The sequence below is a fragment of the Cornus florida genome, unplaced genomic scaffold (assembly GCF_030987335.1).
Source record: "Cornus florida cultivar Cherokee Brave unplaced genomic scaffold, ASM3098733v1 CherokeeBrave_3.0.0_Hap2_Chr04, whole genome shotgun sequence".
Taxonomy (NCBI): Eukaryota; Viridiplantae; Streptophyta; class Magnoliopsida; order Cornales; family Cornaceae; genus Cornus; species Cornus florida.
This window is the reverse complement of record NW_026775574.1, coordinates 66,952,074-66,967,133: the sequence shown is the minus strand read 5'-3', so window position 1 is coordinate 66,967,133 and position 15,060 is coordinate 66,952,074. Positions and strand designations below refer to the sequence as shown.

The 15,060-nt window shown below is 36.5% G+C and overlaps 1 protein-coding gene across 1 annotated transcript; it reads left to right on the top strand.

The window, feature by feature from the left end:
- The first annotated feature begins 5,067 nt into the window (after positions 1-5,067).
- LOC132303409 (protein XAP5 CIRCADIAN TIMEKEEPER) lies at positions 5,068-13,276 on the top strand. Its single transcript, XM_059800643.1, has 12 exons — positions 5,068-5,344; positions 5,980-6,045; positions 6,143-6,207; positions 6,304-6,428; positions 10,661-10,739; positions 10,869-10,945; positions 11,033-11,094; positions 11,213-11,344; positions 11,444-11,497; positions 11,693-11,758; positions 12,736-12,810; positions 12,949-13,276. Exons 1-12 carry the CDS (start codon positions 5,174-5,176, stop codon positions 12,997-12,999), a joined length of 1,023 nt encoding a protein of 340 aa, XP_059656626.1. The 5' UTR covers positions 5,068-5,173; the 3' UTR covers positions 13,000-13,276.
- The last annotated feature ends 1,784 nt before the right edge of the window (positions 13,277-15,060 follow it).

Genomic DNA, 15,060 nt, shown 5'->3' with positions numbered 1-15,060 from the left:
GAGGCCCAAAAGGGCTAAATCCCTCCCATTTGGCCACCTCATCACCCAGATCTTGCTAAACCAGCGCTATCTTTTCCATCCACGGGAACACCCTGAGCGAGGATCCTGTCACTTCCAGAAGAATGACTGGGATAAGAGCTACAATGCTATTATCAAGAGATTACAGGATGACGCAGTAGAGGTGGCAGAGGAGTTAGAGGCTGAGGAGGCAGCAGCAGCAGCAGCAGGCCCGGCAACGGACGAAGCAGCAGTCGATCCGGCTGCCGTACATATGGATATTGATTTGGAGCGGCCTGTCGAGGACGCAAAGCAGCCCTCTCCAGTTGGGTCACCTATTAACGATGCGGAGCAGGCTCAAGATCATTATTCTTCCAATCCAGCCACACCTGAGGCTCCAGCTCAGACACCCGGTTTTGGAGAGCTTTTTCAGACTCTGGAGGACACAGTGGTATCTATCTGCGCAGAGACTGTCGCCCTCAGAGCTGACATTGTTTCCCTCCGCACGGATGTCATGGCCGCATTTCGTGATCTATCCAGAGACATTCGCGGAGCGCGACCTGCCCGTCCTACCTTTCTTCCTGATCTCTTTATCCCTTTCCTCCTATTGTTTTATATATCTGTGATCTCATCATGTTTTTGATACTGTTATACTATTTTTGCAGCCGGTCTGTCGGCTTTGATTTTATGATGTACTATGCACTTTATCCTGCTTTATATATATGTTTTCTTTATGGATTCTTATATTCTTATATCTGTCTGTTTGACTCCATCAGGTGCATCTCAATGACTTCAATGAGAAAGAGTACAGCCCAAAATTTTTAGGACCACCCTTTTACCTCTCTCTAATTTTCAGTTGCTATCCAATTTACACTTGCATGACCACTATGTACTGTATTATCCCTTTTGTTATCTGATGAGTTTTATCCAAGTGCCAAATTTCAGGACTACAGTTAATCCCAAGTTTTGGGGGGCTATGCCACCCACTTTGGATACTTCAGTCCCAGCCATTCTTTGCCTTAATTGCACTGGTATACTCTTTCCTTTTGTTCTCTTTGCACATTGAGGACACTGTGCCATTTAAGTTTGGGATTAATGATGCTTTGCAGTGTTTGTTTTTAAATTCAAAATTTTGAACATGTCTTGTGTATTTGAAAGATTTTCTATGATTGGTCCATGACTAGTTATGATTTTGATCTTTTGAGAACTATATTGCTTAAAATTTAAAAATTGCTTGACTTGAGAGTCCAATACTCCTTGTATGCCTTGTGGATGCCATTTAGGAGTAAATTTTTCGAAAAATTGATATCTTACTTACACTTGTGGTCCACATCATCCTAATTTTTTGATTATTTTGAGATTCACTTTAGTATTCTACACTAGCACAGTCGCACACTAGCATTCATTTGTAGGGTACATGCTTTGTTGACTATTGAATTGGTTATATCCCAATTAAGCTAGTAGTGCATTGAAAACTTCCATTCTTGATAAAGGTGGAAAACAACCCCTTTTCACTAAGTAGCCGGGATTCTAGCCTCATCAAGCACTGAACTTCTTGCGCCGAAAGGTAGAGGGCCCAAACTCTAGGTTAATAATTGAATTCAAAAAAAAAAAAAAAAAAAATTGCAAAAGCAATAAAAAGTGAGGACTTCTCCCGAAAGGTGAGAAGTGGTAAATGATTAGATGGAGGTTGTTTTGATTTGTAGCCTAGTTAATTTGAGCTTGTAAGTCTGTAGGGGTGTTTGAACACCTAGTGCCCTAAAGCCGTCTGGTTTGGGAGTCATTAACCTAACGCTCGACCTCATGGATCACTAGAAAGCTTAATAGATCAATACATTGCACCATGCTTCCATCTTTGATCCTAAAAAAAAAAAAAAATTCGAGTGGAAAGAATAAGCGCACCTAGAACAATAAAGCTTTAATAAAAGGTCCACTTTTTGTCTTGATGATCGGTACTAGATTTGTGTACTAGTTTGAGGGTAAGGATGTGATCATTTCTTTAGTTGGCTAAAATAGCAACACATTTTATGCCGGTCCACTCAAAAAGGATTCTAGAGTTGTTTTGATTTGCATGATCATTGTCTTGATGTTTGGAGGACCATACTTGCTTGCTTAATGTTGAAATTTTGGAAGATTGCTTAGAAATGTTTGAAAAATTGCATACTTGAGGTAGTTTTCTCCCAATGTTTGTTTGCAATATTGGTGCCTCTTTTGTGATAATGAGTTTAATGTTTATGGGTATCATTTCTGGAAACCCTCATGAGACTTCACTCGTTCACTAGGGGTAACCTAGGGGTTTAAAAGGCTTGTTGCATATGTTAAATGTAATCATGTTCCCTACGAAAGTGGTGTTATCCATATATTACTTTCTAATTCATAGTTAATTAGTTGTTCATTACATTTATTTACTTGTAGTTCATTGCTAGGGACTAGCAATCTTTAAGTTTGGGGGTGTGATAAGCGCTGAAAAGTGCGTATTTAAATCCCTTAAACTTAGGTATTCTAGAACCTTTATCTATCTTATTTTACCGTTTTGTATTGATTTCGTGTTATTTCCATTTTCAGGTACTTATCCCCAAAACAAGCTAACTCAGCCAAATAAGAGCATAATTGAAGCAATTCTAGGATGAATCAAAGAAAGGAGTAAAGTAGAGCAAAAAGGAAGCAAATGGTGGAATTTCAGCAACTTCGATCGATCTCAAGAAAAGTTCGATCGATCCAACTTTCATCGATCTTAGCACTTCGAGATGGATCTGAGCCATGTTTGTCCCTGTTCAAAGGTCTCAAAAGTTTAATTGATCCAACTTCCTTCTCCGATCGATCGAACATTCTTGTCCTTATCCAAATGATTGATCTTATCCAGTTGTACCACCCTACCAACCACTTTTGTCCTTTTCCCAAAAATATCTTCAAAATATCTCAGATTTGTTTTTATCCAAAAAGGCGCCACCATTGAGGATCGATCCAGCCTAAGTTCGATAGATCTCAGCCATGTTCGATCGATCCAAGTCCAAGATTCGATCGATCGAATTTCCTCCAGTGCGAAAAAGTTAAATTTCCAGCTCACAAAAAGTTGTCCTTTATCCAATCATTGGAGAATATTTGTTGTATGACCCCAGCTCATTTTGGGTTTTATTTGACCTACCTATATAAGGATAAGGATTACTTTTTGTATCACGTTCTATCATATCACATCATATCATATCATACCTTGTAGAACTCTTAGTAAGGAAGCAAATAAGAGGAAGAGGCTAGAGACACCATTGGAGACTTTTTATCAACCAAGGAGCAGATTTCTTCCGTGGAGCTTGCCCTTAAGGGTTGGAGAACATCATCCATGAGTGGCTAGACATTCTCTTGGGGTTAGAGTTAGCCCTAAGCATACTTTCTACTTCTTGATTTATGTATTTTTGAGGGGATTTGTATTGTGATTCATGTCTTGACACTTTTATATATATAGATCTTGTTTATTCAATGATTTATGTGGTTTAATGTTTCCAATTGATCATTTCATTCTATCCATATGTCTATGTATGCTAGAATAGATGTTCATGTGTTTGTCTCTATTTCTTGTGTTATTGATGCATGTCTATGTGTGTTGATGCTATAGATCTAGAGATTGTCAAGACATAGTGCTTAATGTCATGTTCTTGTGATTTATTTGATGGTTCATACTCATTTCTTGATAGATTGTACCTCTCCCTTAGTTTAATTAGCTTAATTTCATGCCATTAGCTTAGTTGTAGTGTAGTTGTTAAATGCGAGGACAATCCATGCTTGTTGTTGATGTTCCATACTTATGAAAAGCAAGTAACATGTATCTCTAACCTTGTGATGTGTTTGGATTGTGAGCTTAAAAAAAGGATTAATGGCTTAATTTGATATGTTGTGCTATCCACCTTGTTGTTTAGACAATATATGCTTAATTTGTCATCCATACTTGTTGAAACAACCACACACACACACTTTGTTGCAATACATGTTATTCCCCTCATTAATCATTCATTAAAGGTGTAGAAAAGTTATGCTTAGTGGTGACCTCTAAACCCCAAGATTTCTCTCTCTTTTATTCTTTCTATTGCATTATTGCTTATTTTAGTTTAATTTGCATCTAGTTTAATTCAACCAACCAATCATTATTTTGATCACTCGACCTACTAACCCTAATTTTGATTCCTCAACCTAGTACGACACTCAATCCCTTAGGACGATCCCTACTTGCCCTAACTATGTTTTTAGTGAAAGATAGTAGTGGCAATTTCTAAATGTAAAACTTAGCCACATAAGCATAAACTTTTGGAGTGCGACGACCAACACACCATCCATCTCCACCTCAATTGCCACCGTCGATTGTTGTAGATCCTTGTTGCTATCGTAGGTCGCTGACACCGCCACTATAGATCGGTGATGCCGTCACATATTTACTCAATTGGACCACCAACACAACAAAGCCCGCCGAAGGTCAACCATCACCATCTTCACCCACCACTACCACAGCTGACCACCACATCTACACAACAAAACCACCACCAGTATCCCTACCCCCACAACCACCACCGCCAAAACTCCATAACCGACGGTGATTTGGGTCTTTCCAAACACACAATTCAATTTGTGATTTAGGGATTAAATTACAAGACATTTTGGTCATTTCAAATGGGTGTTGGGAGTAGTTAAGTTATTTTATATATGAAACAAAGTCAAAAGGGTAGTATAATCATTTTACACCTAAAAAGCACTATGACATCATTAAAAACTGACATTTGGGGTGTAAGTAAAATACATAATCACTCTTTGAAATGTAAGTGAAAGTTAAAACCCATCTGGGTGAGATATGACCTAACCTCAAGAGGTGTCTATGTAACTTACCCAAAAAATACTTCGGAGAGTTATTTGCAAATTTGAACATAATTTTGAGGGTTATTTGCAATTTACCCTAATAATAATTAAGGTGCGGGAAGAAAAAGATGGATAGTACAGTCAAGGGATCGGACGGTAGCGGCTTCAAGTGATTAGAAATCTCCATAGACCCGTTTCATTTTACCTCACCTATATAATATGATACAAATATATATATATACAGACCGAGAAAGCTTTGATAGGTTTACATCGAATTTGCTTCTGTTTCCATCGGAGGAGGAAGCAGTGCAGCGGTGGAGCTGAAAAGGAAGGAAAGATGTCGGGTATGGGAGACGGGTACGTGGGCACAGCCCAAGACGCAGTGAGGATCCGGAGACTGGAGAAGCAGAGAGAAGCCGAGAGGAGAAAAATCCAAGAGCTCAAGAACAAGACCTCCTCTACCCAAGGCCAACCCGGTCTCCTCCAATTCGGTTCAAGTACCTCCGAGGTCTCTCCTTCTATCCCTATTTCTCCACCTTTCTCGCGGTTTCTTTCTTATTTTCTCTTCTATACATAAGCATTATGTATACATACACTTATATATATGTATATGCCTTTAAGTTTGGTTGCTGAGAAAATTGCTTGAATCATGTTACCATGTATAATATGTGGGGTTAGTTTCTGAAAGTAAACACACTAACTATATATATATGCCTTTAAGTTTGGTTGCTGCGAAATTGGCTTGAATTATGTATAATATGGGGTGTTAATTACTGAAAGTAAAAACCCTAACTCAACCAAGCAGATTACAATTGTATTGTATTCCAAACAATGAAAAGATGGCAAAGTTTTTATTTTTTATTTGTTCATTTCGTTCAATTTTCTTAGCTGCTGAACAGAGCTTTATTACCAATGGGCATTAGCTTGGATGATTTGATCTCTCCTCCCAAAGCAGATTACAATTGTATTGTATAATATGCTAGAGGCAATAATTTATGGGTGTGTGTGCTTGCTTGAACTTTCGGGGAAAAAAAATAAAGTAGAGAGCTTTATTGCATTGAGAATGAGATTTATTTACTTATTCATTATTATGCAATTGAGTATATATTGTCAATATGTCTAATGACTGAATGCATTATTCAGATTCTCGAGACTGCGTTTAAGAAGGAAACTGTTGGTCTTGTTACTAGGGAGCAATATGTTGAGAAGGTAATGTGTTGTTTTGCTTGATGAGCATTTTATTTGTTTAGAAGTTGAACTTGTTGGTGGTCAATAAAGGAGGTTCTTGTTGATGTATGTACCTTAGAGGGTCAATATCCGGACCAAATTTGAAGAAGAAGAGAAGGAAAAACTTCAGAAGCTGCAACAAGAGTGAGTAAAATCATAGCCTCTAAATTCTGTGATGTTAATCAGTCTCTCTTTGGTATTTTTGTTGACTTTTTTCCCCCTTTGTTCATTATGTTGCAGGGAGGAGGAGCTTCAATTACAAAAGCGTAAAAAGCGGAAAATAAAGGGGAACCCCCGATTGTCTTTTTCTGAAGACTTTGAAAATGGAACAGATGAGGAGGAGGAGGAGGAGGAGGATGAAAACAGTGAGTATAATTTTGCTAATGCAAGGTTGAACTTTTATTTTGTTAGTACTACCATTTGTTAATGGAAGTTGTTTAATTTAATAAATTGTCTATGGGCTATATGATTGTAATTAGACTATTGTAGCTTGTTTGGCTGTATGATTGTTTATTATGCGACGTCTTCTTGTACATCTACAGGAACATGTTGTTTAAAATAAATGGTGGCATTCAAGTTGAATCAAGAGTAAATTCATAATAAGTGAACTCAAATTTTTGTAAAACATAATTGTTTTTCATTCAAACATGTGCACAAATAGAAAATAATGCAATAATCAGAATTAAGTCTTTGTTGCTTGAACCCATGATTGAGTACTCTTCTTTATATCATAATTTCAATATATCAAACAGAAAAGGAAGTTATAAATAAAAGACTTTCGAACTTGGAATGTTTAAAATCTGTAGCATTGGGAATCTCTGTCATCATTTTTTATTTTATTTTTTTCCCTTCTCAAATACATATTCCATTCAAGCATGATTAGATCAAATTTAACTAGTGTCTGAGAATAAAATTATTCATCTTCTTTTACGCTAGGAATGTTTTTTATTTTTTATTTTTTATAATTAAGCTCTATTAAAAAAAAAAAAAAAAAAAAAAAAAAAAAGGGCTAACCAAGCCAAACAAAAGCACAAACAAAAATATCCAGTATCAATAGGGACACGAGTCATAACATTATAGGACTGATTTGCTTGCTATCATGGACTGTTTTATTTATCCTGTATTGCCCACTATGTGCTTCTTTTTCATCCTTTACAATTTTGCACTAATGGAATATTTGAGGAAGCATGTTAATAAGGTCTTTTCATAGGGATTTCTATCAAAATGAGAAAACTTCTTCAATCCATAAGATCTTCCCTTCACCACCCTTATGCATGGCCAACTTTGAACTATTCCATTTCAACATTCTCTCTTCATTATGGTAGCTTAACTGACAAATGAATTGTTGAATGGGATTGGTTGTATACTTAGAATCCCATGGATGTGATAATAAATATTAAAACTCCTAGCCTAGAGCACTAATATTTAGAATTTTTCCACATCCATAAGTTTGGACTACTAATATTTTTCGTTTGAACTTATCAAAATATATATATATATATATATATATATATATATATATATATATATATATATATATATATATATTCTTCGTTTGAATCAAATAGACTCATACTTTCGCCTATAAACAGTATAATTATTTCTTTGAGCATGTATGGAATGAGCTGAAATATGTGAAAAATGACATGACATGCATTTCTTGGTCAATATTCCACTTTTTGATGTTGTGTTTCTTCATTCTATTTATCTAGGTACCTCAAATTTCAGGTTTTGACATTCATAGGTAGTTAGGATTATTATTAAGGAAGTAATACATGTAGTAGGATGGTGTAAGGTTTTTAAGGAGATCAGGTTTTGGTCCTTTTGGGTGAGTGATACTGAGTTGATCAGTAATTCAATATACACAAGGTAACACATACAGGTGAGTATGCCATGCGCACAACACATACATATACGTAAATATATATGTGTGTGTGTGTGACATCAAGATGGCACTGACAGGCATTAGTCGTGGAACTGTTTTCTTGGTAAATAAGGCTGATTGTCCATGTAATCTAGTTTGACTAGCTCAACTCTAGCCCTTTGGCACTGTTCCTAAGTTTCCAACAATATCTTGATGTCACATTGCTTGTGCTCAAGGAGCTCCTTTGTCAAGAAGCACCTACATTAGGATGCATGAACCAAGAGTGCGTTTGATACTTTGATTTGGAGGGAAGGGCCAGCAAAGATCCATTTGTTAGTACAGAGGGCCCTCCACATGTCTCTCTCAGAAGGAACCAACATGTTTGAGGTTGTGGCTAATAAGTGAGGTTATGTGTGATCATAACATAGAGACACATCACACACAAAGATCATGCTACTGGAAGGCCTACCAGTGATACCACAATTGAATGAGTTTCGACAAGTGGAATTGTTTTTTTTTCTAGGGGGTGGGGGTGCGGAGTTGGTTGTTGGGGATTACTATGCCTTGGTGTTTCGCTTTAAAAGGGTATGGATAAAAAAGCTAATTTATGTTCTCTGTTTGTTTTGGAAAATCTCGATATGAAGTTGAGGGACATGTTTGTTTTCAAATGCGTTGTTTCTTGGTAGCATGCTAAATATGGAAAAAAAATTTCCTAGTTGGACTCACACACACGTCTCTTCTCGGACTTGAACCCCCGACCTCCCTTTGGGAAGTAAGAAGCCGATACCACTAGGCCACTGGCCATTGGTGCTAAATATGGAAATTCTCTATTAATATAGTATTTTGTTCAACTAAAAAATTGTAGGCCTTATTTTATATGGTATTTATTTGCTGGTTCTTTTCTTCCTATACTCTATGTTACATGGACTTGGGTATGTGTGTCAGGTACAGGTATGTATCCATGCATCTGACGTGTCAAATCTCCAAATAAGACACATGAACACTACTAAATGTTCATTTTTTAAAATTATTTTATTGGCCCAATGGCAGTGAACTCTCTCTTCCTCCCCCTCCCCCTGAAAAAAAAAAAAAAAAAAAAAAAAAAAAAAAAAAAAAAATCAATTAATCAACCGTTGCAACTTACTCCCCTCTAAGCAGACATCTGTTAAATTTGAGCTGACGTGCAACTTGCTTGGACGTGAATACCCTCAACCCTTCGTCATTTATTCAATCACACCACCAGACGACAATAAAGGGTTGGAAGCAACATCATATATATGTTTATATAAAGAGAGAGAGAGAGAGAGGTTAGATAAGGAAAACAACGTAATTGAAGAGATCAAAACTACTCGCACTCAATAACAACTTTTTTGTCCAAAGAGGGCTTGGTGGTTCTGAATCGAATTCGCTTCGGTTGGGTTTGTTGGGTCACTTTGGGTCCATGGGTTCGAGCTGGGCTCGGACCTGAGTGGCGATTCTGAGCTCTTGATCCACGTCCAAAACATTGTTTCTCCAGCTAGGTTCTGCCGCCGCTGACCCACCATGAATGAGTAGGCATTCTTGAGTACTACTGTACAAACGGGTTCAGTGTTCGTCGTAGGTTGGCTCAGTGCTAGGCTGAGAAGGAGCTAGTTTGAGTTGGTAAGGTTGATGCGATGGGTTCTCTAGGAAGTGTAGGAACAGTCAAGTAAGGTTGGTACGTATACGAGTTTCAGGAGTTGATGACACGAGAGTCTCAAAAGGAGGTTTCTACAACAGCCCCAACTAGTCTGCCTGACTCGTTCCAATAAGATGACTAGCTTTTCATCTGAACTATATATGTGTATTGTCTTTTCAACAAAATGAAAACAAATTCACCAGGCAGGCACCAGCACGAGCACACACCCCCATCAGATATTGCTAATAATAAGGCAAACACTTGGTAGATACCATCTTTAGGATATGCTTCCATGCCTTGCTGCTAATCTGTTTATCATTGTTACCCATTAATTGCTTTGTTTTTGGCCGTTGCACTGGTGGATTTTTTTTTTTGTGTGTGTGTGTGTGTGTTTGTGTTCGGTACAGGATGGGATTTAATTCGTCCCGCCCTCTCTCTAATTGGTTTTTTGCCTTCTTTAATTCTATACACTTGCTTACTGATTGGATGGGGAAAAAAAAAAGCATCAAGAAGAAGAGAGATAGATGCTACTGCAGCAGAATGTTGATGTTTGAGATTCCTGAGAGTTTGGATAACATATAATTGCTTTGAGGGACGAAATTGAATGAACTATGGCTAGTTATGTAATTTTATAGATATTCTTCACGGCAGTTAATCCCTCAGCCAGCAAAAGGGGTAATTTGCCACATTTAGTAAATTGAGGGTGTTTATTGCCTCAAAAAAAAAGTAGAGGGGGTATTGTGCAACTTTTGTGAAACACCTAGGCGGGGGGGGGGGGGGGGGGGGGGGGGGGGGTGGTGTTAGTGCCATTAGGCCTATTTTATTTTATTTTCTACACTGAAGTAATGTTTTATGAAACATAGTGTTCAATATACGCATTTAACTCATTATATGGTAATAATATAATCAAATTGAATGCTTTTTTAACTCCATGTCCAAACAAAAGTGTTGGACACATCCCATACCCATGTCCAAGCAATAAGTGTCTGACACGGGTACTTAACTAGTTGTAGTCTGTAGAGAGTCTATGTAACATAGTCTATACTAACATACCAGTTCATCTTTTTTCTTTGCAGAAAGTAAAGAATCAAAGAGGTTTGGGAACATAAAATTTGGCAAGGATCCAACTGTAGAAACTAGTTTTTTGCCTGACAGGTGTGGCATCTCTCTCTCTCTCACATGCGTGCGTGCACGCACACACACACACAAACAGACGGACACTTGCATCTAGTTTGAGCTTAATATTAATATTAATGCTTGGGGGTGTGAAGCATACTCCTTCAGTGAAAGAGAGGCGGAGGAACAAGCTGAGCGTGAAAGGCTGCGGAAACAGTGGCAACGTGAGCAGGAACAGATCCGAAGTAATTCTACGTGCTATTTTTGTTTTATTCCATGTGATGTATGAAAGAAATATATGTCCTTAATCAGGTGTTTGTTGTATTTTTTAGACGAGCCTCTTGAAATCACTTACAGTTACTGGGATGGAGCTGGTCATAGGCGAGTAATCCAGGTTAGTAATGGGTAACTTCCTTTGTTCATTTTCTATTCCTCTCCCTTCCCCACTCTCCCTAATATATTTTTTTTTCTTGGATTTTCTGGTTTCCTTTTCCTTTTTCTTTTTTTTAAAGGTTCGCAAAGGTGACACCATAGGAGATTTTGTTCGGGCTGTTCAGCAGCAACTTGCACCTGAATTTCGAGAGATTCGAACAACTTCTGTGGAGAATCTGCTTTATGTGAAAGAAGATCTTATCATTCCTCATGTGAGATGATTTTAATACCTTTACTGCAGTCTTTGTGCTTGCTGTGTTGGAAATGTGTAACTAATAAATCATTTCTATATGATAATCATGGAATTTCAGCAACACAGTTTCTATGAGCTGATTGTCAACAAGGCTAGGGGGAAAAGTGGGCCGGTAATTCTCAATTTCATGACCTCCCTTTTGTAAGAATTGCGTAATAATTTTTAGGCTATTGTTATGAATGTGCCAGTTGGTTCCCAAGTAGATGTAACATATCAGTTGTTTGATTACTAATAAAATTAAAATGTCTGTACAATCTTATATCTTTTGCTTTTGATATACATGCTCATGTTTTCTTGTTTTGACCAGCTTTTCCACTTTGATGTACACGAGGATGTGCGCACAATTGCTGATGCAACAATTGAGAAAGATGAGGTATGCTTTCCAAATTTAATTTAATATTCTTCTTGCAGACTCCTGTGCATGTTGGAAAAATTAAGATTTTAAATTAAAAAGTCTTGTATGTGTGTTGGAAAAGTAAGGAAAAGTAAGGATTTTAAAATTAAGAAGTCTTGAGTATGGAAGTACCTAAAGTTGACTTCATGGTATGGGATGACAAATGAATTTCTTTATTTCTTGAATACCACTTGCAAAAGCGAATTTTTTTTTTGTCAGGTGAATTGTTCAAGGGGAAATATTTCAATTTCTTCTTTGTCGGCTCCCCTCCCCCGCCAAAAAACAAAAAAACAAACCATAGGGAGGCCACATGCTTAAATATGCTCTACTGTCCACGTGTTATTTAAAAACCTCAAACTATTTGCATATATGAACTTTGCAACTTGGATGTGTTCATTTCAGAGCCTCATTGATGAAGCATGGTCTCTAAAACACCTGACTAAAAGAATGTTGGAAGATTATCAGTAAGAAATCTTAAATCATGTAATGAATTTGGATCATACTTGAACATTGAGACTTTGGTATGTAAGTTTATACTACTAAAAAAATGCCTGAAATATCACTGTTCAGAAACTAGATTGATGGATTAAAATGGCTCTATCCCTTGAAGAAAAATGGCATTAGCTTTCTCGCCCCTATCTCTAAAGGGCAGAATGGGCCCTTACTCGGCCTAGGGGCTAGTGCAGTTTGATGAACTGGCAAAAAGGAAGTATGATATCAGTTTACCTTGCTTAGATCCCCAGATAGTAACATAGGCCTAGGTGATGCCAGTCGCAGAGGTAGGCGCATTCATCTAGTGCCAATACATTGCGAGATCCTTTAGTATTTGGTATTTGATCTTCTACAAAGAATCTATGTTGGAAGAAATAAGGTGTTTTAACATTTGTGTGTGTGCTTGACTGTATTGTTACACACAATCATACTGGATAATCATTTATTCTTCCATTTGTGAACAGTCACATGCTGGTAAAGTTGTTGAGAGGCACTGGTATGAAAAAAACAAGCATATCTTCCCTGCTTCAAGATGGGAGGTACTCTCTCTCTCTCTCTCTCTCTGGGTGAATTTTTGTGTGCGTGTGACTACATTACTTCATGAAAATTTTGGCTTCAGAGTTCAGACGATTTACGGTCTCCTTTTCCTTTTTCCCCCCCTTCCGAAATTATTGCAGATATATGACCCTACAAAGAAGTGGGAAAGATACACCATCCATGGGGATTGATTAGCAGAGGCAAAATTTGGGATGCTTTGTTGTTGCTACTTGATGAGCTTAAACCGATTTCATCTTTAGCTAGTTGGACAATTGTAGTCTCTATGCATTCTTATGCTCATTCTTAGATGTCGAGTATAAGAGTTTGATACTGAAAATGGTTTATATGTGTGGTTTTTAGCACAACGATTAATGAATACTAGAGAAATATTGGACGCAATTGTGTTTGGAGCAACCTCGTTGCTAAAATTGGGTCTTTTTTGGTGTTCTAGTCATGTTTGTCTGGTTAGCTGTGACTTGTTTTTTCCCCTCCTAATACTCTGCTTGGGTGGAACATAAATCAGACAAGGCATTTTTAATCATCTCATAATTTGTTCGGTTTAATTGTGGTAAATCTGTATTTTTTCTTTTTCGTTTTTTTTTTTTTTGCCCTTTCATCATAGAAGTGCTACTTTTTTTTCCCTTTTCTTTTTTCCCCTTTCATCATAGTTGAGCAAGAAGGGAACATTTGGAACTTTGAAGTCATCTTTACTAGAAAATGCTCTATAAACACTTTTGTATTTGTGTATAAAGGCCTATGAACAGGTATGTATGAAAAGTAGTATAAATGAATATATATATGTGTGTGTGTGTGTGTGTTTATGAGGGATTGGAGTTCTGTCCAGTCATTTCACAAGATGGTAGATTGGTTCATTTCTAGAACTTTACGGGTTAATCATCTGTAGAGGTTGATCAAAGTGTTTTTTTTTTTTTTTTGGGTGCTTTGCTCATTTTCCATTAGTTTTTCATTTCCTTATTTTGTTTTCTGGCTTTTGGAAATGGTTCTCTCTGTTGTATTCTTGTTGCTGTTGTTTTAATGAAAGTTTGCTTAGGACAAAAATTATAGATAGATCTCTATAATTTGTTTTACATATTTATATATGGACATATAAGTTTGTTATACATATCTTATAAGAGCAGTCATAGTTTTGAAGTGTGTGTGTGTGTGTTTATATACTTGGGGCATATGACATCTAAAGTGAGTATTTATAAAATGACTAAAGGAATAAGTTTCTTAAATCATTTGTAGGTGTTGCAGTTACTTCCATCTTAATTTTTTATTTTTATTTTTAGAATAAATAGGAACTTCTTCTATAGACCGGTTTTTCTTCTTAATTTTTTCTTTATCTCGAATTCTAAAATGAGTATTTACTGCCAATTGTTTTCTTTAATTGCATATATATTTGCTGCCCTAATAAGGCTTGTTTAGTAATCTTCTCCAATTTCAAATTTCAAATTGAAGTTTAATATAGGGAAAAGTACCCTTAGGTTAGTTTTAGGAGTCCCAAATAATAAAGTTGTAGACTTAGAAGTATACCTTTTTACTTAAAAAGTTGTAAAGTCCTTTTTACTTAATTGACTTGGGCAAAATAATTACACACAGATTAAAACGGTGAAAGAAATTAGGTTTTAAAATATGTACTAATTTTAAAGCAGTGGTACTATATATATATATTTTTAATTATTATTTTTTAAAAACACTCCATTTTTAATACATTAACTCAACTAAACGGTTTGAACTTGATGTTCTCTTTTCTTTTTTCGCTAAACCACTTTAATCCACATAAAATATAATTTATAATTAGGATAATTACACTGACTTTCTCTATAGAAAGGCTTATTTACATAACCCTCCTCTATGTTTTGAGAACTAACACTTATATTACATGTTGTCGAAACTTATGAAATGACATTATTACCTATGTACTTTTATGTATTAATTAATTTTAAAAACATTCTCTTTAAATATTTATTTCATTTTGTTTCCAAACTCTTTCAAGCTTTTTATGTTCATTTTCAACTAATAGCACTATAACTATCAGGTTTAACTTAATTAATACTTTCTATATACAAGGACTATAATATCCTTTACCATAACATTCACCTACCTAATCCACTATGGATATGGTCCAGTGGTTTACTCGCTGAACTTTAGGACTTGGTAAACATAAGGTGTCGAGTTCGAGTCCCACTGGGTGTTCTTTATAAGTAGTCTCTACTACCCTTACATTGACTTATCCCGCGCAGGTGGAG

Bases quoted from the DNA above. Each gene is read 5' to 3' on its own strand.
- LOC132303409 (XM_059800643.1), top strand. From the start codon at position 5,174: ATGTCGGGTATGGGAGACGGGTACGTGGGCACAGCCCAAGACGCAGTG. The intron at 6,046-6,142 runs GTAATGTGTTGT...TATGTACCTTAG, and splicing joins GGGAGCAATATGTTGAGAAG to AGGGTCAATATCCGGACCAA. The intron at 10,946-11,032 runs GTAATTCTACGT...TGTATTTTTTAG, and splicing joins TGAGCAGGAACAGATCCGAA to ACGAGCCTCTTGAAATCACT.